The sequence below is a fragment of the Sitophilus oryzae genome, unplaced genomic scaffold (assembly GCF_002938485.1).
Source record: "Sitophilus oryzae breed Bouriz unplaced genomic scaffold, Soryzae_2.0 scaffold_1512_pilon_pilon, whole genome shotgun sequence".
Lineage (NCBI taxonomy): Eukaryota > Metazoa > Arthropoda > Insecta > Coleoptera > Curculionidae > Sitophilus > Sitophilus oryzae.
This window is the reverse complement of record NW_022146184.1, coordinates 3,585,890-3,613,384: the sequence shown is the minus strand read 5'-3', so window position 1 is coordinate 3,613,384 and position 27,495 is coordinate 3,585,890. Positions and strand designations below refer to the sequence as shown.

The following is a 27,495-nucleotide window of genomic DNA, read 5'->3' as shown; positions in this document are numbered from 1 at the left end:
TATGGTACAAAATTATATGTCATTACGAATAATGAATCTAATTGCACCAAAGTTTTACGTTTGGTAACAATATTTTCGTGTATATTTTATTTTAATTATATTATTTTTGACTTGGTTCTGTTATCAACTAATTTACGATATATAGGGTGTACCCATATTCCGTGGACATACAATATGATCGCAAAAAAATATTTAAACCTTTATTTTAACCTGAACCATTTTGATTCCAAAATACATTATGTAGATTGTTCATGGGAATATTTGGACACCTTAGTAAACTGTACTTATTTTGCCTATAAGTTAATTAATTGGCTTTATGAATCGGTTGATATATTTATAAATTAACGTTAAGTTTTTAAAGAATAGGATCAGTGTTTTTATTTTTTTTTTACTAAAAATTGTTCTTCAAAGCTTTATTACTCATATACATTAATTGCAATAAATTATTCATTACTCATACCAAAACATTATGTTGTTGTTGTTATCAGTGAAAGAAAGTTAAATTTAAATATAAAAAAATTGAAATATATATCAAGGTCATATGCGTAGGATGCTGATAATATGATAGTGTTTCACCAATTTTTATTATTAATGAGAAATATGTTTATTTTAATAACATTGTTAGTCATTTAATCGATTTCTACTAATCTACAAAATGATTATTTTTCATAAATGATTTTCAACAATTTTTCCTAAAAAAAAATCCTAAATATGCAATATACAGGGTGGTACAAAACTGACCTGAACAGTCGATAGAAAATAATCTTTTACCGCCAAATTTTTATACCAAAATATGTTCAAAACACTGGTTTGTTTTAAATATACAGGGTGTTGAAGGAAAATGTAAAATTTTCAACAATTTTATTTTGAAATAAAAAATCGTAGGCGTGTTTTTGAAAGGGTGTAAATACCGGGTGCGTCTCAAAAGTGGCTCATCCCTATAACTTTTTCTATTTTTTCAGTTCAAAAAAACGAGATTTGGTACGTTAGTATATGACATAAATTAGGATTTATTGACGCACCTATTCAATTGTTTTTGGTCACTTCCTGTTTCACTGGTACAATTGTATTTTTTTACCTTATTTGATAGAAAATGACACGAATAGTTTATTGAAATACCAAGTGTATGGTACCAAATTATTCGTAAAAATATGCTTTTTCCAAATATGCTAATGAGCCACCCCCTCGTTCCAATTGAAAAATTGAGATATGATTAAAAATACGCTTTGGGCATCTTTTAACCGGCCAGGACAAAATACGAAAAACATTAGACGATCAAATCTATTTATCCAAGGCTCCTTGATTGAAAATTAGTGTTTTTAACACAGCCATGGCACTCTAGATTGAAATTTAAAATACAATTTTGTTTTAAGCGGAAATATCAGAAGTTGGCATATGATATGTCATTCTATTCAGAGTGTCATTTTCTATCGAATAAAGTCAAAAAATACCGAGGTTGCCATTTAAAAATCAAAAGTTGTAGTCATTTATGTCAAATACTGACATACCAAATTTCGTTTCTTTATCTGAAAAAACAAAAAAATTATAGGGGTGAGCCACTTTTGAGACGCACCCGGTATAGTCAATTTGAACAATTTTTCAAAAAAAAATACAAAATATACAGTGTAAAAAAAAATACAAAATATACTGCGGTGAACGGTATATTAAAAAAAAATCAATTATATTATCATATTTTTTTATTTTTCTCTAAAACTGTATGGAAATTTGGCAAAGTATAAACCGGATTAGCCATTTTAGAACAAGCAAAAACTTTTGTGAAGAGTGCATTTTTCTATAAAAGTTGATAATAAAAAAGTTTTTTCTCTTATAAATTCGCTCTAGGGACATACTGTACAGGGTGGCTCGAATTCGACACTAATCATTGGGATTTCGGAAACCGTAAGAGATACAGGATCGGTTAAATGGAGGCAAAGTTGCGCAATTTGATGCTCAATAAAATACTGTATTACATTTTTATTTTTTATTTTTTTTGCATAAAATATTCTGGAGATGGAATTTTCTGTACGAAACGTCGGCAAATATCAAAGTGACTATATATAGTGTTTTGTGATGAAAGTGTGTTTGAGTGATGAAAGGGTTTAACTAAATTGAAAAAAAAATCGGGTCCGTATTTAAAAAAATTAAGTTGATGGTGGGCGCCAGAAGCCGAAACGTCAGAGTCAATATTTAATCACACAGGAAACAATAGAAAACAAAATTGAAAATTTCGTTTTTTTTTAGAATACATTCGGAAGTATTTGGAATTTTTCAAAATGCAATACGGCATTTTATTGAGCATCAAATTGCGCAACTTTGTCTCCATTTAACCTATCCTGTATCTCTTACGGTTTCCGAAATCCCAATGATGAGCGTCGAATTCGAGCCACCCTGTACATGATTTTGCTGTTTTTACTTGTGATCTATTTAAAATAATATTTACCCAAAGTAGTGTCTCCGTTCAGTACCCAATCGGCACTGGAACCCATCAGACCATGCTGCAACAAAACAGGTTGATTCCCAGGCTGTCCCTCCTTGTTCCCGGATATCCTGTGCACTCCCAACAAGTACCCATCCTCAGTCACAATCGTATGCGTCTCTACAGGGTACCCGTGCCTCCTAACTATCTGCGGTACGTCCAGTACCTCATCCGGATCGAATTGACAATCGTCCTTCCCGCTGGCTATCCCTTCGAAGCCCTTGCACCTGTCGGGGGATGTTAAGTCTTGGTAAAAACTGAATTTGAACCATTTGGACGAGAAAATCGAACGTTTTTTTATTACTCTGGTGTGTGTAGAGTCGAAATTAAGTAGAAAATAGTATAAAATAAGAATTGTGAAGGATTTCATCGTGTTTTTTTAATTAATAATAATTGTAAACGATTTGAACTAATTTCTGTGAGGCCGGTGATGTGACTGGGATACTCTGGAGTTGCGTGTTGTTTTTTATGCTGTTTCGCGATCGATACGGGAAGGACAGAGGTCAACTGGTCATAGGATGTGTCATATCTCGTTGGGTTATACAGAGGGAGCGATCTAAAGACTGTTGAGTAGGTTGTTGAGACTGTTTCACTTTTTCACTTTATACTCTGAAAAACACCTCAAAAAAATTATCTCCAAGTATGAGCTCTTAATTTTAATAGGAAGGTCCTCCGTCTTTCAGTTTTCTATTTTGTCCTTATTATTAGAAAGAAAAATTCATATGTCGGTATCTACTGTTTGGAAAAAATATATCGTCTCATATGTATTTGTAGGAAATTGAATTCTCTACAAAAAATGTATCTTGCAATTTTTTGGCAAACCTCGCCGTTCGAAAGTTATTAAAGGTTGAAGTTTGATTATTTTAAGGCAGATTTCTTTTTTTTTATGAATTTTATAACTCGTCAACAAAAAATCATTATGATACGCGCAACTCAGAGTTTTGTAGAAAATTCACTGCTCCACAAAAATAGTCTCTTATGATTAGTCGATTAAATTAACCGTTAAAAAGATATTCATCGTCAAACTGTAATGCACAATAATTTTAAAGTTTTTTGATTAATAATTCGAACAATTCCAATTTATTTTATAAGTTTCTGGGAAATTTTACAAATTTAAGTTTCTGTCGTGATACATCCTGGTTCATCCTGTTATATTGTTATTGTTATTTAATCAATTCGTCAAGTATTTTATCGTGGGTTTAAAGTTAGTGCAGTAATTTACGAAATGCCGTAATGGCGTCACCAATCTCTTTCATCTGGTTGGCAAGTGATTGAGAGAGTTCGACAATGACGTGACGTTGAACGATAGCTGAACATTCTATATATTCTCATTTTAAGCAAAAATAATACAATTATTTTTGGACATAAAGAAAAACCTACAAGTAATTACAGCATACTTGAATAGTAGATTAAATTTACAAGAAAGAAAAGCCAGAAAAGATCCAGTGGTTCTCAAAATTTAAGCAAAAAATCATTTTTTTTTTAATTTTCAAACTTAAGTAACTAGGTTATTTTGGACTTATCTGAAAAATGGCAAAGAGAAAATATGTTTCTTTTATCGAGATCTACCAGCCCTGAAAATATTTGCACTTATTTAAGACTCACCCTGTATATACAGGGTGGATTGAATTTAATTTGGATCAAAAAATCAGTAGTCTCGGCTACGATATTTATATACAGGGTATCCTAGAAACATGCCAAAAGGGGATTTTTTTGCGAAAAAAACACTGGATATATTACATATTATATACTACTGGATTATTATATATTAAAATATCATGAAAAAAATATATTTTCAGAAAGTATTTCAGTATTTAATCATTTTCCGTGATTTATTTATAAACCAAAAATAGTACTTACAAGATATTCAGAAAGTTGTCAAAAGTCTCTGCAATAAAGCAATACGTAATGCATCAGTTGGTGTGTCTGTTGGGGTTATGATATCGTGAGAGAAATGCATCAATTATTTTTTGGTTATATATATATATATATCTCTAAAAATAAAAAAATATCAATTTTTATCAAATTACTGGCATAATCTATACTAATATAAAAAAAAAAAATACGAAAACAAAATATTCACAAGTGCTTATACATTCTATTCCAAAACCAAATTATGTTATTTACTTTTACACTACACGTATATTATTCGTTAAGATATTTCGTGCTTTTGTTCTGCAGATATCAAACTTTCACTTTCTTTATCATATATTCAATAATTGAATGGATTGCTTTTGAGTTACCATAGTTTACAAAAGGAGTAAAGCAATTTTGAGTACTAGAAATATTTGTAGTTTCCATGCCATATTTATTTCGTACGCGGGGGCGTTGCCAAAATTGTTGAAAAAAAAAAGCATAATTTTTAGAGTTCTCTCACCGATTTACCCGGTAGCGTTAGGTCGAATGTGTCAGCCCTGCCAAGAATTTTTTTGTAAGCCTCAAAACAAGAAAGGCGTTTAAAATCAACATCTAAGACCAGTTTGACCGTTTTGTGGGATGTCGTGATGCAATTTTTGGATCCCAACTTTCTCTAGTGACATAGAACGAAGGGTGTTTGAGACGCCATTTGCAATGCATTCCACTCTCGCTTCTCATCGCTCGCGGAAATAGAAAGAGAAAGTTGCTCCTTAAAATTTGCCAAAAATAGCCAGACTACCTTTAATCTGGCTTAGTGAGGCATTTTATAAGTACAGGGAAATTCAAGGTCACTGATACATGGTGGGCGCTCTAAAAGTTTAATGTCTCAAGTAAAGGGCTTAGTATAAACCAAATGTTGATGCGCAGAAAGACATGCCGTTAAAGGGTTAATAGAGGACCTTTCAAAAGAAGATTGGGTGTTGCAAGTACTGTGAGCATTAGGTCTAGTGGGAGTAGGGATGCTGCTGTAATAATTGTTGAAAACTCTGAAACTCTATCGAAATGCACTGAGTTCAAAAAATCAATGAATGACATCAATAGTCAGTTCGGTAATTTTCCTCAAGACAAAAACATCCACATGATGTTCTAGTTAAATAAAACATGATGATATGCAAAAGCCTTTGTTAAATTTCTTATAACTTCTAATAAAATTAAATGATTTATTAGTTTTAATAAAAGTTTAAAATATTGTCTTAGATTCTTACTATATATATAATTAAAATTAAACATCTATTTTATTTGTTTTTTTAATAAAATGGTATTTTTTAAAATAAAATATAAAGGGTGTAACAAGATTACAAAGTAATTAAGAAATAACTGCTAAATAAATTTTTTTGTAAGTGTTTCACCTGATATCATAATTTTGTTTATTTGGCAATAGTTTACAGTAGGGTTTTTGTGTCATGTATATTATGTTTTATGCAATTAAACAGTTTTATGCCCATTAGTTTTATTATCTCGTACTACGAGATAATAAAGGCCCAAACATCGCTGATGTTTTGTCCCAGTAGAATTGCCATCCGTGCGCCAGGTAAAAATATGTTATAACTCTTCTGGGAGTGTAGTGCTAGCTCTGTAAATTGGGTGCTAGGTAGTGCTAGGTGGGTGCAATATTTAAGGGAAAAATTCAACCGGGGGGGGGGGGCTAGCGTTACATTAGCCCCCCCCCCCTTCGGTAAAGATGTCCTGTAATTCACTAGGGGTTGTGGTGCTAGCTCTGTAAGTTGGGTGCTAGGTAGTGCTAGGTGGGTGCAATACAGTGCTAAAATATTACAGAGTTTGGCCAACCGCGGGGAGGGGGGCTACTGTAACGGACCCCGATTTGAACTGTACTACGATTCAGTACAAATCTCTAAGAAGAGATGAGATCTGCGATCTTTCAACATGCTGAATATTTTTAACTGCACAGACCATAGATTTGTCTGGAACTGTACTAGACCATAGACTGACGAAATTATCTTATATAAAATCTGAACGTTTAGTGTCAAAAGATCGCTATGATTTGGTCTTAAGATCTGAACTGTACGACTTGGTATGCAGATCAAATCGTTACGTGTCGGGCCCGTTTAATAAATATTTGACATTGAAAGAACATGTAAAAAAATTGAGTGTTCACTTTGTGCGCATATTTGAAGTGAAACTTCTTATAGTACGGAAGCATTGTGTGTCCTGTTAGGGTAATAAAGGGAAGGTACTAGTGGTACTAATCGATAGATAAAAACATGTAGTCCAATAATATCGATGGTGACACTTTCACAGATGCTGCGTGTGGCAGTATTACGATGGTCAGTATTTACTACCAAACAAGCCCCACGAGAGGTTCCCTTTTACCCGCAATTAAGAGAGCTAACTTTCAAGCCTTTGTGTGGTCAAAAGATGATGAACCAAATGCAGTCATCCCTAATCCAGTTGGACACGGCTGGTATTTGGAAGAGGGAGTGCTGACCCCTATTATGTGTGAAGAACCATGTGCTCCAGAGTCTCTTCTTCATCTGATTAGATGTCTCAATTCATATGTCAACTGATTCGTGTCTTAAAAATCGATATTCACCACCATGTAAATGTTTAGCAAACAATATGCCTTGCACAGAAATGTGTAGTTGTAATGCGGACCAATCAACTTGTGATAATTTGCCTCCACCTGATTTTGCCGACGAAAGTAGTGATGAATTTGATAGTGATTATGCCTATTTGTAATTTTATTAATATATATGTGCAGATGTATCACTTAATTTTTTTTAAATACATGAACTCATATAACGCAGACCATATTTTATTTTGGTAAAAATAATATAACACAATATTTTACAATTTTTTTCACTTTATATCCTACCAGCAACCAAAATATTATTTTTTTCGCAATACTTTCAAGAATTCCTCTTTAAATTACCTTTCTAACAAGCTAAAAAAATTGAAATCGGTTAAATAGCGGCGACGATGCTATGGCGGCCATTTTGTTTAACGCACTCCAAATAAACGCAATATCTGTGACGGTGTCACCATAAAAATTAATGGAATACATAATTTTTCTGATAAAACAACTCCACTGGCACCTTCCCTTCATGAAGTTTCCCACGGGAAGCTATTTTTATACGTTGTGCTACCCAACTATTACTAACAGCTAGTAAATTGGAGGATTTGAAAGACATGTTTGAAAAAGTGACATATAATCCTGTTTTAATATAAATGTTATTTTCAATTTATTTCTGTAATCTCTACATTTTCTGTTTTCTCAATAGCCTGCAAATTTTGAGGAAAATCACCCAAAATACACACTTTTATGCAAATGCCTAATAATGTTAACTCTTAAATTTATTTAAGAATAGAACATTTTTTGAACCTAACCAACAATTCGTATTTATCGTGGTTTACAGTAATTTTGTGAAATTATAAGAATATTCTCGTTGATTAGTGGTTTGAAATAAATATGGCGATGTAGGTACTCCAATGAAAATGTAAATGTAATAATTCAAATTCTAAGCTAGCAAATTAGCTAAATGCTTTACATACACCGTTATTCAGAAGCTACAAACCTATCGACGAAAATATGTATGAACATTTACTTCCTAGCACACAACCAGAGGATATTGGTACCCAGTTACAGTATCAATTTTATTATAATGCTTTTCTTAGCTTTAAATCAAATGTTTTGGTGTGTGCGCGATCCTTACCGCTTTTTTCTCGCTAACTCGCCGATGTGTCACAACCTTAAATTTTACTCCCATCGCGCATAAAGAAGTTTCACTTCAATAATTATAAATATTATAAATGATTCCATTTTATTTGATCTCTAGTGTGAAATTATTATCGTTGTGGCCTCCGTAGTGATAATGACCGTTGTAATTACACACGAATTTTTCAACATGGGACAAGCTCTGGAAGATCAGGTATAATTTTTATTAATTATTTAGGTCCGTAGTCTTCTTTATTTTATAATAACGCTTACTGTCAGTATCTAGTATCTTCCTGCAGGATATACGAACCTTGTAGTTGGTGGGAATCCTAGTCAGGTGCTAGGGGGAATCCCCTCTGGCACTTTGGCACTTTGGCTTTTTATAAAGAGCATCTTACGTATACTTATACTATTTTTCTTGTACAACGTTTCGGTACTTCTGACCGAAACGTTTGTAAGCAAAATACACTCACCGGCACGAAAAACGGGCACCTTAAAATTTTGACGCATTTTTGACGAAGTTTAATATATTTTGTTCTAGTTGGCCGATTTTGATGATTTTTTAAGCAATTTCTAGCTAAAGTATTTGACTTTTTCGTAAATATTTCTAAATTAAAAATGAAAGTTTCGACCTGTCAATTATACGAGGGAAAACAAAATGTTGATATTTTAGTGAAAGTTTGAAACACCCTGTGGAATATGTTAACAAATCAAGGAATTTAAAAATCATTTTGTCATCTAGGTACGTTTTTTCCCGATAGTTTCTTTTTTGATTCATCTCAATAGCTTTATTTTTATTGGAGATATTCGCTCTTGGATAAGACAGTAACGATTTACAGCAATTTTAGCATTGATGTTGGTCCTCATCAACACACTTATAAAAGAGTGTTTATTGTTTTTAAAATGTCATTATCGTTGATATTATTATTGTTTATTGACGTTTACTCTAGTAGAGATGGTTTTAAGTTCTGAAGTATCGGCTATTGCTGCTTTAATTTTTTTGATCATGTTGGAGATCAAATTTTGGACTTAAAACTTAAAACCATATCTGCTAGAGTGACTGCCCAACAGACAATAATAATATGATTTTTCAAACACAGTGGCATTACATAAATCATAAACACTATTTTATAGGTCTGTTGACTAGAATCAAAAGCAAATGCACGGCTTTAATGTAAAAAATTCGAAAAAATGTTAGTGTCTTCTTCTAAAGCAAATATCTCAAAAAAAAAATAAAGCTAAAAAGATAAATCAAAAAACGAACTATCGAGAAAAGATAGACTTAGATGACAGAATTATTTTTAAATGCCTTGCTTTTTTAGCGTACTCTACAGAGTGTTTCAAACTTTCACCAAAATATCAACATTTTGTTTTTCCTCGTATAAATGACAGATAGCAACTTTCATTTTTAATTTAGAAAAAGATACTAAAAAAGTCACATAATTTAGCTACAAACTGCTTAAAAATCATCAAAATTGGTCCACTAGAACACAATATATAAAACTTTAAAATACATGAAAATTTTAGTGTGCTCGTTTTTCGTGCCGGTGAGTGTAAATAAAGACAATGAAAGACCGAAACTCTTTTAGTTTCAACACTGAATCATTGTCTACCACATGCATTGTTTCCATTAGTTTCAGATGATATACAGTGAGCTTTTAAACGTTTCCTGGTATTATTGGAATTCAAGAAACAAGAAAAGTTATATTGTAATTTTAACACAATCTCAAAAAACTGTAACCTTTTATTCCGGTTTTGCTACAAAAGGAAACATGGAATCGTTTCTTAAGGTAAATTAAAAGAAGAATTAACTTAATTTTCTTATTAACATATTATCCTTGATTGAAAGAATTGGGAAGATACGCAACCTAATGGAAAAATTCGTGACAAGATTGATTTGATTTCCCCTTAAGTCTCAAGTGCTGTACGGTGGAGCCTCTACTCGTTCTGCAGCTAACGCACAAAACACTCATTTTTTCTAATTCGGCTAGCGGAGGCATATCGAAAACGGTGTGGAACTGAAAGCGACAGTGTTGTCATATTAAAATGTGTAATATCTGTAATACGTTTGAAGAAAATATCTTTGGATGAGAAATCTGCGTTTATGTATTGAAAATTTATTCGTGTTAAACATATAACAAACAACAAAAACAAAAATTCTTTTATAGGTACTGAATAGTTCGTATGTTCGAAAAAAGTTGTTTAGTTGGCTTGGAAATGACGGCTATTGACATTCACCATAATTTTACATGTGAAATAACAGCGAACTTCATTTCTAAGCCAACTCTGACGCCGTTCTTTGTTTAATCATATAACATTATATCAAATTGTTTAATGCTAGAAAAATATATCTAATCAACAAACTATAAAGTTTCGTATTGTTAACGTACTGTACCCAAAATCCGTAAATCTACCTACCGATTAATCCGTAGTTTTGGCAACACTGCCTCCGGCACCTAACCTAATCTGTCGACTGAAAGCAGAACTACGGTACAGTATTCTTTATCCGCTGCGCTGTAAACGAATATCAGGCGCAGAGCTAAATTAAATCTCGGACAGGTTGTCTAGCTTGACTAAGTTGATTTATTTTTATCTAATAAAACAGGTAATATTTCATATTGGGAATATAATTGACTTATTTAAATTGTTTTTTCCTGTGACATTAAATTGCCCATTATTTTAATGTTATTAACTTATGTTGCTTAGATATCTTTTTTTATTATTTTCAGTACGGACGATTTTTATATGGTGGATTGAACTTCTTATATCAAATGAAATAAAAATGTAAAAAATCATGACTTTGATGGAGATTGGAGGTTTTAAGACTGCAGCAATTAAGATTCTTGGGGCTCTTAGTGTTCCTTCACGATTATGAGGTTATAAATAAAGGCCTTAGAATGTTTATTAAATCTTTAATAAATGTAAACATTAATTAATTTCTATTTAATAAAGTATATATTTTTTCGTCATACTATATTGTTATATTATTATAACATAAGCAAAATCAGAATGGAAAAGATGCATATAACGTCCGCCGGACGTTATCATAACGGCAGGCGGCCGTTAAGTTTCTAAGGTAATCGTAACGTCTGTCACCTGCAACAATGACTATTTATTGTCAGTTGGACTTTTCAAAAATTGGGAAAATAGACCATAGCGAGATGTCGCGAGAAATTCCGTTGGAAATACAGGAGGAAGCGGCTGCGGCTACTCAAAATTTACTTCCGACTATAACCAGAGAGAGATATCAGCAGGAATATGACAATTTTTTGAAGTGGCGGCAGGATAGAAGTATAAACAGCGTAAATGAAGCGGTATTGCTGGCTTATGCTAAAGAATGTCTGAAATGTATTCTCCTACATCACTGTGGACAAAGATATCCATGCTGAAGCTTGCGTTGAGAGTATATGAAAACATCGACATATCAGGGTAAAAGCCATTATATTCTTCGATATTTAATCATACCTCATCTAAATTATATTTGTTCATAGATTTGGTAAACTGTCTCATGTTTCTGAGGCGCAAAACGAAGGTTATTCACCAAAAAAGCCAAAGTTCTGTCGGAGAATGACATAAATAATTTTCTACTGGATGCCGATGATTACACCTGGTTACTCGAAAAAATTGTATTGGTGCTTGGTATTCTTGGAGCTTGTAGGCGCAGCGAGCTTTGGTCACTCACAGTTGATGATTTCGAAAGATTCGGAGAAAAATATTCTTGTCTCATTAAGAAATACTTCAAAATAAGAAAGATAGGAAATTTCTTATTCCAAAAACGGGCCTTCCGTTTGATGCCTATGGTTTATACAAAAATACATCAACCTGCGTCCTCGTAACTTTGACAATCCAAAATTTTTCATTGGTTACAAGAAAGGCAAGTGTGTTAAGCAAATCGTCGGTATACATACCATCGGGGAGCGTACCGCAGAAAATTGCAAAATTTTTGAACTTGGAGAACCAGAACGTTATACAGGGCATTCATTTCGTAGATCATCAGCAACCATGCTCGCCGAAAATGGTGGTGATTTACTATCGCTAAAGGAGCTAGGAGGATGGGAGTTCTCAGGAAGTGCAGAAACTTACATAGAAAATCAGTTTCCAAAGAATGAAAATAACAAATCAACTTTTTTCATGATAGCTCCAAAAATAATGTGTCTTTAGTGAATACAAATATTTGCCATTCTTCAGTAGCATCATCTTCTTCTATAAAATCTGTAAATCCCTGGGAAGGATTACAGATTTCTAAGAACAACAAGTGCACTTTTAATTTCCATGTTCATTATCATGAAAAATGAATTTTAGTATAAGACATTATGTATTTTTTCCTTGGCTGCTTATGATCCTCGGCTATCGCCTCGGATCACAAACTTCAGCCCGGCCGTTATTTGTTGTTTATCGGCCTTATTACGTTAATAACTATTAAAAAATGCGTAATTTATTACCAAAATACTATGTTACCTATATTCAATTTTAAAACACCCATAAACTGATGTATATAATTTTTCGGCAATATGAATTAAGCGGTTTATATACACATATGTCCAAAATTATTGCATATTATCAGGGGCAGATCCAGAATTCGGTAAAGGGGGAGGGGGACTAGACTCAAAGTATATACTCCGGAGTTTGTGACAAAATAAATTAATAATATCGTATTACTAAAAAACCGTAAAAATGATAAAAAGAAAATATATGTTTCTTTTATCGGGATCTACCAGCTCTGAAAATATTTACACTTATTAAAGATCGCGCACACTATACCTGCACGGACCAGCACGGACCAGACCAGTAAAATCTACCGGTGAAGGTGACCGTGTTATTTAATAGAGTAGAGCACACTAGACCAGTACCAGCACGTACCGCCACAAGCCACGACCGTCAAAACAGGTCGTGTCGGTCAGGGACAAATATGACCGGCAATATTTATGCCTGGTCGTGCTGGTCCTACCTAATGTGCGCACCGGCGAACCAGCACACCTCCACAAACATGCAAATATTGAAGGGTTTGTCAGTATTTAGAGTACGCTAGCTGGCTCAAGTCGCACGATGTAGGTTAGATTTCGTTTATTTTTGTTCGAACCTTTAAATCGTTTTAAATATGAATGAAGAAAAGCTTATTTTACTGTTATAAAAGTATCCAGAGCTGTGCGATACGAGCCAAGCATTTTATATATAGAGACCAAGAAAGAAAAGATGCAATATGAAAGTCGATAGCAAAAAAAAATAATGAAATTTGATTTGTGACATTCGAAAATATTGGAAAAACTTTTCTTCGAATCTTTTTAATTCAGGAAACAAACGATGAAATTCGCCATATTGCTTTCTCTTTTGATTTATAGGGCGAACCCAAAATCTTCTTTTTTTCTTAGCTTCCTTCTCTTCCTCCTCTTCTTCACACAAGCTAAAATAATAATTTCTTCCTCTGAACTACTCATTTTCAATACTTCTATGTTGCACGCTCTAGTAGTTGAGCCTTGACAACTGTACTTTTTTCGAAACTCTCGCTTATGTTGCTGGTCTGTGGCGGTAAAGTGTGCGATGTCGTGCAGGATGCAGGTTTGTGCTGTGCTGGTCCGTACTGGTCCGTGTAGGTATAGTGTGCGCGATCTTTTAGACTCACCCTGTATAAATATTTCTAATGTTACTTTATTTTCTGTTTGAGTTTGTGCAAACATACTGAATACTTAATTCTAAGAATACAAAGATGCTCTATTTATCGATATGCAACAATTTTGGATATACCGTGCGTCTCAAAAGTAGCTCACCTTTACTAACTTTTTTAATTTTTTAGGTAAAGAAACGAGATTTGGTATGTTAGTATATGACATAAATTAGGATTGATTGACGTACTCAATTGTTTTCTGTCACTTCCTGTTTCACCGGAATTGACTACAACAGGCGGTTCATAACGACAATTTGACTTGAAATACCAAGTGTGTGGTATCAAATTATTCGTAAAAAAATGTTTTTTCCAAATATGCAAATAAGCCACCCTCGTTCCATTTGAAAAGATTGAGATATGATTAAAAATACAATATGGGTATCTTTTAACTGGCCAGGACAAGACACTAAAAACGTTAGACGGTCAAATCTATTTTTCCAAGACCCCTTGATTAAAAATTAGTGTTTTTATCATAGCCATGAGAATGCCAAAAGTTGACATATTATGATATGTCATTCTATTCAGAATGTCATTTTCTATCGAATAAAGTAAAAAAATACCGAGGGTGCCATTTAAAAATCAAAAGATGTAGCCATTTCCGGTAAAACAGGAAGTGACAGAAAACAATTGAATACGTCAATCGATCCTAATTTATGTCGTATACTAACATACCAAATCTCGTTTTTTAATCATAAATTTATTTTTTAAAAGTTTTGGGGGTGAGCCACTTTTGAGACGCACCCGGTATATGTATATATTAATTGGCATAGTTTGTTGTCTTTTCTATAGCTGACTTTCAATCTCATTTTACATTATTTTGAATTTATAATCCTAAATAGTTGATGTAGTGACTTAGGTTCATAAATAAATAAAATTACAAATAAAACAATAAACAAAAGTTTAGCACAGTTTTCATAGTTTCTGTTTGTAGATCCTGAATGTACATTATATGAACTAGAAGCAAATTAATAACTAATAAATTATGGCAGATTATGAATTATCTATAGTTTTACCTGAAAACTTTTTCTACTCTACTCTTATATTAATAATTAATTTAACTTCAGTATACTTAAATGGACAGTAGTCTATCAACTGCAAATATTTATGTTCTGGGGGATGGAGACTAACTATAACTATTAATAATCTTGTTAAAATACGTACAGTATTAAATCTTTTAATATATCATCAGTCTTAAAATATAGTTTCATAATAAAAGGAGTATGCTACAAAATAATAATAATGAAAAACTAAATATATATTTAAAATGGTACATTAGAATTTTGAGGATCTTAGCCCTTTTAGGATCAGCATTGTTCATTTCACAGGTGTTTATAACTTGGAATATTGGCTGGAAGAAACATATTGATTTCGTACTTACAACTTATTTAACTTTTACGGTAAGTTTTGATATTTATTTTGTTATTTATCATGTTTAGTCAAGTATAAAGAAAACAAAATCGATGCATACAAATATTATATTATTTCGAATTATTAAATGCTTAATTTTATTGGTAACATTAAATATAATATGAACCAAACCAAACCTCTACAATTTTTTTAGTATTTCAGAGAAAAAAAAACGAGATTTGGTATGTTAGTATAAGCCATAAATTAGGATTGATTGACGTATTCAATTGTTTTTGATCACTTTCTGCTTCACCGGAAATGACTACCAATTTTGATTTCTAAACTGAACCCTCGGTATTTTTCTACTGTATTCGATAGAAAATGGCACCCTGATTAGAATGACATATCATATGTGAACTTTTGACATTTTTGTTTAAAAAAAAATGGTATTTTAAATTTCAATCTAGAGTGCCATGGCTATGTTAAAGACACTACTTTTTAATCAAGGAGCTTTTGAAAAATAGATTTGAGTGTCTAATGTTTTTCGTGTCTTGTCCTGGCAGGTTAAAAGATGCTCAAATCGTATTTTTAATAATATCTCATTTTTTTCAAATGGAACGAGGGTGGCTCATTAGCATATTTGGAAAAAATATTTTTTTTATGAATAATTTGGTTAGGGTTCGGAAGTAGTTAATTAAGACGTAATTTACTTGATTAACTACGTGTAGTTTTTCTTCAAAAACTACGTCTTTTCCCGTTCATTAACTGACATTTGAACATGAAAACATACGTTAATAAACTATGTATTGATATTATGAGTAATTTTCCTTTGTATGAGGTGTAAAAGAGATAATTTGATGTAAATATTATATTTAAAGCCATATTTCTTCTGTTTTCTTAAATACATTATGTGTTTTTAAAGCTTCAACTTATTATAGCCTCACATCAAACCTTTGATATTAGAAAGTTACATACATAGGTTACATAAACTACATTAACTACATGTAATGTAGTTTATGTAGTTTTTAAAAGTAACATGTAGTTTTCCGAACCCTGAATTTGGTACCACACACTTAGTATTTTGAGTACAATTGCCAAAATAATAAAATTTAAATTTATTCTTTTGACAATTAATTGGACTCGAAAATGAGCTATCTTAATTTTAATTTACCCTGTATAGCCCGATATTTAATTACGATAACCGCTGTATGTTAAACCAAATCAAAATTTGACCCGAAAAGTGACACAGGGTGAGACAAAATTAATATTGAAAATTGGTCATTTTAAAAGCATTCTTTTATTTTAAGTGGAACACCCAGTATATTATTCTGCTATCCAATGGAGAATTTATATATGTATCTTCAAAATATTATTAAGGTGACCTACAACTGATACAAATATTTTCCTAGATATTTTCATTTCTATGATTTTGCGTTAGTAGATCTTTATTATTTGATACAATATAGGTGGCTGTGATTCACCTTTTGTTAATTTAACAAAAATTAAATGATGTGGAATAAAATACTCGACTGCAATAAAAAGATACACGTTTAAAACATATTTTAATTACTCTAGAATAAACCTAAATATAAACGTATAATAATGTGACAAAAATTCATCCTTTTCAATCAAAATGCCCCCTTTCCTGTTCAGTGCACGATTCTATTTTTGAAGAAAGATTATTTTTTTTTATTAAAAAGCATATGTGGAGTTTTACTTCGAAAAGCATCTTATGTTATCTACAATAGTTGGTCGAGTTATATAGATATCCCCATAAAAAAGTCCAGATAGCAGGAGCAGAAGCAGTAAAGCAAGAGCATATAAGTATTCTATTAATTGGTAAATCCATACTGTAGACACCAACTAATAGAATCATATCAATTCTCTGATGCAGGATAAGTTGCCATTTTCGGCAATTTTCTTAGAAACTGACACAAAATGATAACTAATTGTTAAAGTTGAACTAATTTGACAACTATGTTGAAGTAACGTCAGACGTGATATGTCTGACGTTACTTCAACATATTCTTCAACAATTCTATAATAATTAAAATATATTTTTAACGTGTATATGTTTATTACCGTTGAATATTTTACTCTACATATATTAATTTCTATTAAATTACAAAAGGTGTATCACAGCCACCTAGATTTTATCAAATAATAAAGATCTACTATAACACTAAATCATAAAAATGAAAATATCAAGGAAAATTTTTGTTTGAGGGGTAGGTAACCTTAATAAAATATTTTGAAGATATATGAATTCTCCATTGAACACCGGAATAATATACTGGGAGTTTCATTTAAAATAATAGAGTAACTTGATTTTAAATGCGATCAATATTCAATATTAATTTTGTCTTAGCCTTTATAATCTTTTAGGCAAAGCTTTAATTTGATTTAAGGTACAATAGTTATTTTAACTAGTACGTGTCCGGGTAAATCCATTCGTATGAGATAGTGTATAAGTAGACAGTCTATAGTGTAGCCTATAGATAGACTATAAGCACTAAGAAAACATGTTTTTCAGGTTGTGTGGAATTCAGTATGTGTTTTAATTGTAAAATCAAGTTTACTTAAACTGTTGTACTTGGGGAATCAGTTATTTCATCAAATCGAAAATTCAACAGTTACTGCAAAATATTACGAAAACCTAGGTAAAACGCTTCAAAAATTGGTGTGTTTTGCTTGTTTTCAGTTATCGATTATAAACATAATTTGGCATTGGAAAAGTAAGTCATAAAAATTAAAATATGGAATATGTAGTTAATAATAAAATTAACAAAAAATAAAAAAATCTAGTGTACAATACTCGGTATAATACCTTCGCGTATGTATTTTTGATAAAATTTTGATTGAGTCAAGTACAGCATCTTTTCCAGTATCAAAAATATTCTTTTTTATATTATGGACATTGGTAAAAAATTGTGGGTGCACTATGTGCATATGTTTGAAGTGAAACTTTATTTTAAATTGGTCTGTCTATCCGTCTGTCCGTCTGAGGACCTATTCAGTTTCAATCGACCAATGATTTCGTCCATTTAAAGGCATCGGTCCGAAATGTCGAGGGCGTCCTCTTGTAGCCCGTCCCCAATTTTGCCGAAATCGACCCACATTTTTCTTCAATATGAACACCTTAGTGCCACTCTGATGATGATGTAAACGAAACGTCGTATCCAACTTTGCAGGGTGGGACCGTATGCATCGTCGCTTACCTAGCTTACTCACCAAGTTTGGTCGCGATCGTACGACATCAACTTTTGACGTTTCTTACGTCAAAACTGACTGTCACAGTGACACGTGTCGTACACAATCAAGTTGGCCTTGGTCCAATTTATCAACATACCAAATTTCATTTAAATCGGAAAATTTTTTGATTTGATTCATTGAGGATGAAGTTTCGTAGTGCAGGAAATTTCGTCAAAATCTACATTGCGAGTTTCAGTCCCCTAGCTCACATAGGGCCCGAGTTACGATTCTCCAAAATCTCATTAAATAGAACGCTTTTTTCACCATTGACTGAGCTTCATAGTGCACGAAACGTCGTCAAAATATCATGAAAAGATGGGGCTCTTCGAGCTTCAATCCTCATAAATGTATACAGAGAAGACCAGGCTACTAGTAACATAGCAAGACGAATTGCCGGACGAATTTACGTTTACCCGATTTGCGTTCGTACTAGAGATTCACTGCCGGCTAGTCGGCTGGTCAGGCAGTACGCAGTTGCAGTTGTGCTTGGACGGGTCGGTCGTGACACTAGGAATACGACGCGAGAAGTACCGAGTATTATATTTACATTTTAAATGTTTACCTTCACTTAAGGTAACATTTAAAATAAAAATACTTAAATATTTATTATTTGAGTGTGTTTACAAGCCAAAATTAAAAATAAATAAATTCTCTAAACCCGAAAAAAACTAAAATATTACTCTAAATAAAAAAAAGTTATAACAAGTGTTCAAAAAGACCACCTTCTTGTGCTAGACAGAAGCCTAGGCGGTCGTAAAATCCCCGTCTGACATTGGCTAACATATTAGGGCTAATAGTTTGGAAAGCCTCTCGTATTTTTACTTGAAGCTCATCCAGGTTATTAGCCCTATTATGACCATACACTTTGGATTTTACATAACCCCACAAAAATAAGTCATTGGGAGAAAGATCTGGTGATCTAGCGGGCCACAAAATAGTTCCATGTTCACTAATTAAACGGTTGGGAAAAGTATTGTTCAAATATTCTTGAATAATGCGAGTATTGTGGGCAGGGCAACCATCTTGTTGAAACCAGACATTGTGGAATCTTTCTCCCAATAATTCACGAATTCTAGCGACAATCTGCTGCTGTAACAAGTCCAAATACTTTGCAACAGTTAAATTACCCTTTATAAAAAATGGACCAATCATATGCTCCCTTACAAAACCACCCCAAACGCTTGCTTTAACTCCTGTTCTTCATTAATCAACACATCAGGCATTTTGTGTTTTTGTGTGGACACGCACCCATGTGTTTCAAAATTATTAATAACACTTGATATAGTAGGTAAAGATGGAATTGGCCTGTTTACAAAAGTTTGTGGAAAAATTGTTTGTATATCCCGATAAGACCTATTTTGGAAATACCATTTTACAATTTACAATTTGAATTTTTTCACGAACTTCGTAAACATCCATTATTTTACTTAAAAAATAAATTTTACACGAGAACTGTCGCGAGAATCTATGTATTCGTTTTGGCTATTAAAACACGAATAAATACAAATTCTGTAACATTCTAATCACGACATATCTACCTATTTTTATTTTATCGCATTTTTTCGCCTGCTTTTTATCCGGCGGATGGGTATACGCTAATTGGTCCGGTTCTGCCTATGTTACTACTACGGTGGTCCGGTCTGTATCTGTTTAATAACAATATTTTTTAGTGAAACAATGGTCAGCTGCCATTGTTTGGTACACGCATCACAATTACCCATCGTTTTACTGGTTGTGTTTTTGTTCTCATATCCTCTGGGGCCAAGCTGGCATAATAATTTGGTTGTTGACTTTCCAATTATTTATTTTCTTTGTTATGCATTTTATACTACGGGTATGTAAATTTCTGTTTATACATATTTAATATATATATCCCCGGATTGTCTTTACAAGCGGAAACACTTTTTTATTATTGGCATTTGGAGAGAAATACATTTTTCATAAAACATTTTGAAGAATGCATTCACAAAATGTCAACAATAAAAGTATTTTTGCTTGTAAAGATAATCCGGGAACATACCGTAGATGTTCATCATATATAGTGTGTTTTTTTCAGATACATATTTTAGCTGACTTTATAGAAAACAACCATATAATAAAATACAACAGTAAGATTGTTCTTTGGAGTGAGAGCCAATACCAAAGAAAAGTTTTTTGCGAACTACGTACTATCTATGAACGACATGCATTGTTGATGAAGTGAGATTTAAAATTAACTGCCTTCACATTTTTAAACAGATAAATAATTAACACGGAAAATTATTTATGTATATAATTAGAAATATTTTTTAGGTATACACGTACTTTTTGTGAAAATCATGGAGCTAGATACTTTGGTGGTTCGTTATTGGTTTTGTGTTTATCTATAGTACCGTTTATAATAACATGTGCCAACAAATTTGGAGGTGTTAGTATTTATATTAGATATTATATTATCTTCAATATCAAGTATAATATACTAGTTTTGAGTCAAACAAATTAGATACTCGTGTTTATAAAAAAGTCAAATATAATTTTCGAAATTTTTACAAAAAATATATTACACTTTATTTTTAATTTTTAGGACAAGGCAATAATACTCATAGTAACAGTATGCATTATAATAATGATGATCACGTTTGAAATGTTCAACATTGGTCAATCGGTGGAAGACCAGGTAACTCTAATTTAAATAAAAAATTAAGACATATAGTTCATATCAAATAAACTTTTAGTCACGTGATTAAGTTTAAACGGCACAGCGTTGCCAACTTTTGCATATTTTTTTTAATCAAAAAATTGTAGGAAACAAAAATAAATTAATTATAAATATATAAACAGTTATTATTTACATCAACAAAACTCACCTTCTTAACAGCACTTTAGGATTATAAAGGGTCATTACTACCGCTTTCCCGTTCAAGAAATTCTAATAAATTTGTGATGAGTTTTTTACGGCTATTAAGCTATCTTGTACACTTCGCACTAAAAGAGGTTCTAAAAAGAACAATGTTCGACTGCAAGGTCTGCAAAGTAAGCATTTTTAAGCTTAAAGTATCATATATTAGATAACCCCCCTCGATTATGCAACTAAAAGTTTAATTGGTATCAAATATTAAATAAATTAATATTAAATAAATTATTAATTTTATTTTCATATGTACAAAATGTAAATTAGAGACTGTCCAACAACTCAGGGACATCCAAAAACTGACAGAGAATGCAATTTGCTTGTGAATTGAAATGACAGACACAACTGTTGTCAGGGATCTTCCCGTTGGACAGACTATAGCAGAATATCATTGGTAGCTTATTTATTATTTTGTAGCTTGAAAAAATATATACTGCTTTACTTGCTGCATCATGGGAGACGTGGAACAATCAGAATCAGAAATCCTATATTTTGATTTTACTCCGTACTCAGATGATTAACAGTATGTATACGGGAATCAACACAAAGGTTAATAGAGCTTCATACCTAAAAGTAAGTTTATTTTATAAATGTTTACAGGGTGGCACATTAGTGCGATGAAGTCTAATATTGTCGTTGTGAACAAAGATATGAACTTTTGAAGTGAAACTACTTTACGTGAGCTGGGAGTAAAAATTCAAGCCCGTGACACACGAGCTAGGGAGATGGCACACGAGACGAAAAGTGGTAACGATCGAATAAGTGGTAATCTAATGAGGAAGTTGAGATTGGTCTTTGGGGCGTCGCACATACGGCAAATTGTCTACTTTAGGATGACAAAAATATTTTCTACTGACAAATGTATACTTTTATACTCTAAGTTATAATTAAAACCATTGATTTACTGGAAATATACACAAAGAGAGTCAAAAATTGAAGTGAAAACGATCATTCTGAATGATCGCTATATTCTATTTCATCATCATTGATATCAACAGCTCTATCCATTGGTACTTCAGTAAAATTGTCGGGGAGATGTAACATCCTTATAACACCTTGAAAAAAGGGTTTTCTTTTTTTGTGGTGCCTTTTTTCGATAAAAACATATTATGGGGTCCGAGGCAGTTCTTTATCCGTTTTCAATCAAACTTGAATCAGTAGCATAGCATAATTTTTCCAAAGGTACTTCGGAAACAAGCTGTTTAACGTCTCTCTGTTTTGTTCTTAAAGAACTTTCAGCAAAGGGCTTTACTGGCCTGCCCCTTTTTGACGTTGCCAATCCTGTTTGTTCAGTATGAGTATAAGTAAATCACTCAGTATGAGTAATGTGAGGCAGCTTGAAACTCGCTTTTAGCCACTGAGCATTCCTTTTCAAAAATTTAGTTGGAAACTTTCTACATGTTTTCCATCTATAAAGCAATTTGGACAGAAAAACCTTTACCGCGCCTTTCAATTGCTTTTCGAAGTTCAAAGGCAGGTCAATTCGGCTACTAAATTTGTCTTTTACACAGATTAAGATTCGTTCTTTGCACTTCGAGGAAGATAATTTAAAGAATCTTTCTCCTTGCAGCACCAGAAATAATTTCTCTCTATTTGCAGGTAGTAATGTCAGGCCAGGATCGTCACCACTACCTGGAAATAAAAAGGCTTTTCTGGAAAATGGTTCAATTGGGATAGCTATTTTTTTGTATAATGAAATTTTAAGAATTAAGTAAAATTTTGAACCTAAAATGCAAACGGTACTCGGCGGAACTTTTTTTGTACTTTGTTAATTCATGATGTTTATCAAAAAAATTATCTTTTAAATATATTTTTTGCGACAACCTATATTTCTAGAACTTTTAGCCACCGTAAATTATTGCAATAATGTATTTAATATCTACATACCTGAAGCTTAAAATTCCATTATAAAGTGTTTTCAACAATACCATCATAAAGTAACACCGATTTTTTAATAACAGTTCAATCACAATTTTAATAAGTTTAAAATAATATGCAGAAAAGTCTATCTTCAAACAGCACTATTACTTGTACTATCACAAATAAAATTATTATGTTTTCAAATTCGGATGTACTGACTAATGAAAAAGACTCATCTATAAACGGCATGTTTTTTGGGATCAGCAGAAATTGATTTTTGTCGTCCTACGGGATATAAATAGCCATATGTGCGTCGTAACTCGGGCTGAAACTGGGAAGGTATGAAAATTGAATGATTCTTCGAGGATCGACAAAAAAAAGTTTGATCGAAATTCGAAAAAGCAAATGTGTTTAAGATTTCCCAAAAAAAGATAAATGATAAGTTAAATCATGTCTGCCATGAATGGCGTTGCTATGGGTGTGTTTAGTTGCATTCATTTGTTTCAACGAAACGTCAAAGTTGTTACTTCTCACAGATAAGAGGTAAATGGCTAAATTTTATGTTTAAAATTATAAATTGCTGTTGTTCTTCTGCTCTTTTTACCTTTATATTATTGTTTTGATTTGTGACATTTTTATTATTACTTAGACATTTAGTTGCGCATTTCGAAGAATTCAGTATATTGTCTATATACGTTTTACTTAGTAAACATTGGGCTTTCATATAGGAAAATAAAATATTGCGACTTTGCTGATAAAATGAGAAAAACATTCTTGGTTTCCTCTAATTTGCCAATCATTGATATACTAATACGAGGTGTAAACCGCGATGGCATTGTTGTGTACAAAGCGATCGCATTAGTGCCATTAGCAGTATAGCACAATTTGGCATTAGTAGCGACTTTAGTGGTATGGACATTGCTCGCGGATCAGTCGTAGCATTAGTAGTATTAGTTACGATATTACTACTGGCATTAGTGGCATTGACCGTGGAAACACTGGAACAGTGATTTTTCTTTCTTTTTTTTTAGAATCGACGAATTGTCCTTTATTTTGTTCATATTATTTCCTCTTTAATTGAAAATAGCAATAGTTTATATAAGGTCTACATAAAAAATTCGATCAACTATCTGTGTCAAATACTCTACTGTGCGACGGTACGCCACACTTGATGTTAGTTGCGTGCCGAGTAATCCTCGAGGATCGACAAAAATCCTCGAGACATACCGAGGATATGAATACTCGGATGACCGAGTATTTTTTACTCGAATGATCCCATCACAAATTAGTGATGGGATCATTCATTTAAAAATTATAATTTTTACTCCCATTCGCACGTAAAGAGGTTTTACTTCAATTATCATTTTTACATCCTAAATTATTTATTCTAGTATGTAAAGATCGTGTATGCAACGTTGAACTTTTTCTACCAGTCCCATTGACTAAACCTGAATTCTGGTGAAAGATGATCAAATAGAAGTTGGCGCAATTTTAAGACTTGTATACAAGTGACTGTAAGTGTAAAATGTTATTTGTCTTTTATTAAATATTTATTGGTAGTATGGTATTTTTTTTTGATGACCACGCTAGGAGTTTTATAGGTATAGTTTAGTTTGTAATGGAGACAGTTTTATTAATTAATTAATTTAGAGTAAAAGAATACATTTTAGAATACATTTTATTCCTTCGAATATTAATCTATACTAATATATAAAATCCTTAAGTGACTGGCATACTGATTAATCACGATCCTGCTCAAACCACTTTACGTAAGAAGCTCAATTTTGGCATACAGGTTGATTCTAGGGTGTAGAGGTTCGATAAGAAGGGATTTTTCGAAATTCCAGTTCCAAGAGGGTGAAACCACGCCTCAAATATTACAATATTTTTTATTTAAAAAACGGTCAAGTTTCCGAAAAAACGCTTAAACACGTATATTTTACTTTGTTTTTTTACATATTTTAAGATTTTTTAAAAATGTATACAGGGTGTTTCGAAAAATCTGGTCAATGATTAATCGCGATCCTGCTTAAAGCGCTTGACGTAAAAAGCTAATTTTTGGAAAACAGATTGACTTTAGGGTGTAGAGGTTCGATAAGAAGGGATTTTTCGAAACTGGAATTCTAAGAGGGTGCAACTATCCCTCAAATATTAAAATATTTTTATTTAAAAACCGGTGAGTTTTTAGGAAAAACTCTTAAACACTTATATTTTATTTTGTTGCTTTACATATTTTAAGATTTTTTATAAATTTAATCAGGGTGTTTCATAAAATATGACCATTGAGTAATCACGATTCTGCTTAAACTGCTTGACGTTTAAAGCTGATTTTTGGCAAACGGATTGACTGTGGGGTGTAAAGGTTCGATAAGGAGGGGTTTCTCGAATCTCAAATTCCAAGAGGGTGATGCCCCTCAATTACAATATTTGTTATTTAAAAAACGGTTAGTCTTTCGGGAAAACGCTTGGACAAGCATAATTTATTTGGTTTTTTTACATATTTTGAAATTTTTTAAAAAATCATACCGGGTGTTCCAAAAAGTTGGGTAATTTCTTAACCACGATTCTGCTTAAACTGCTTGACGTAAAAAGCTTATTTTTGGCGAACGGATTTTTCGTAAGTCAAATACCAACGAGATGAAACTACCCCTCAAATATTACCAAGTTATATAATAATATTGCTATATGGTTTTTTCTCATGCTGACATAAATGTGAGAAAATGTTATCCAGTTTGTATGTTAATGGAAATTCTTGCTTTGCTTTATCATCACCATTACAAATGATTAATTCGATGCGAACGAAGTCGCATAAGTAGTATTATATAAACACATGTGTTAGATAATAATAAATGAACAACAAATTGGCTAAAATACCATCGACAGTAAAAACTTCTTCTGATGCATCTAGACCAAGGTACGATCCTCGCCTTGTTTGTTCCCTTCCATGTTCATGTTGATTCCCCCCAGCACCTGACCAGGAGCTTCCCCACCAACGACAAGGTCTTGCATCTCCTAGGGGAAGTATCGAAGCATTAAACACTACCAAAGTTGTTCGGCTGTTTGAGGCGTTCGAAGTTAGATTTGTATTTTGTTGATTTTGCGTTTGGCGTTAAATACTTTAAGTTTTCAATTTTGTTTTATTGTACCCTCTTTATTATTTTTGTAATGAAGGGTATTAAAGTTTGTTTTGTGAAAGGCTGTGTAAATAACTCTGAAGGCTCTTCAGAAAAAGTTTTTATAACTGTTCCTTTGGATGAAAGCCTTCGAAGAGCTTGGTTTGAAGCCGCATGACAACAATATGTCAGCAAAAGTACGAGATTTTGCTGTGAAGATCATTTTAACGTAAGTTCCTTAAGTTTTATTTTACAATTAATTTTATATCTACTTTAAAATACATTTAAAAAAATGGTTTTTATTTACCTTTGTACCTGGTGGCAAACCGTGACACTTTTGATAGGTGACGTCAGAGATTGCAAAAGTGTAAATTTGAAATTCTTATATGAAATTCTTTAATTCTCTTCGTTTGATTAATTTAAAAAAAAATGGAAGTAAAATAAAAAAATACGGGTGTCATAAAATTGTATGAAGATTAATTATTTGCAATAAAAAAACTATGGTTAAACTCCGGATTAAGGGAACACACAATAGATCTGTAAGGTCGCGGTGATTAACCCCCCCTCCCTAAACATTCTACATTCTACACTCACCCGGCAATGACAATTGATTGCTGACCCGAGATCGAAGCAAATCATAAAATAGAATTTTCAAAAGGTTAGATCAATAAATCTACAAATATTCGTTATAATTATTTAAACATATTAGATACTAGCGTGTACCAGCGACTTCGTTCGCGTCGAATTAATCATTTGTAATAGTGATGATAAAGCAAAGCAGGAATTTTCATTAACATACAAACTGGATAAAATTTTCTGACGTTTATGTCAGCATGAGAAAAAGCAATATGGCGATATTATTATATAACTTGGTAATATTTGAGAGGTAGTTTCATCTCGTTGGAATTTGACTTTCGAAAAATCCGTTTGCCAAAAGTTTTAGCAGAATCGTGGTTAAGAAATTACCCAACTTTTTGGAACACCCTGTATGATTTTTTAAAAAAATTCAAAATATGAAAAAAAAAAAACAAATAAATTGTGCTTGTTCAAGCGTTTTCCTGAATTTTTTCCTGAAACCGTTTTTTTTTCCTGAAACCGAATTTTCCTGAAACCGTTTTTTAAATAACAAATATTGTAATATTTGAGGGACGTTTTCACCCTCTTGGAATTTGAGATTCGAGAAACCTCTCCTTATTGAACCTCTACACCCCACAGTCGATTCGTTTGTCAAAAATCAGCTTTAAACGTCAAGCAGTTTAAGCAGAATCGTGATTACTCATTCATAAATTTATATCAAATCTTAAG

General features: G+C 32.3%; 1 protein-coding gene across 1 annotated transcript in view; it reads left to right on the top strand.

Moving 5' to 3' along the window:
* LOC115878447 overlaps positions 1–10,857 on the top strand; it is a gene marked incomplete at its 5' end in the record, with an annotated part of 14,180 nt that extends 3,323 nt beyond the window's left edge. The window contains 3 exons of the mRNA XM_030894957.1: positions 8,188–8,280; positions 9,701–9,856; positions 10,796–10,857. Coding sequence (XP_030750817.1) covers positions 8,188–8,280; positions 9,701–9,856; positions 10,796–10,846 — 300 coding nt within the window. The remainder of the gene's footprint in view (positions 1–8,187; positions 8,281–9,700; positions 9,857–10,795) is intronic.
* Between the last annotated feature and the right edge of the window lie 16,638 nt (positions 10,858–27,495).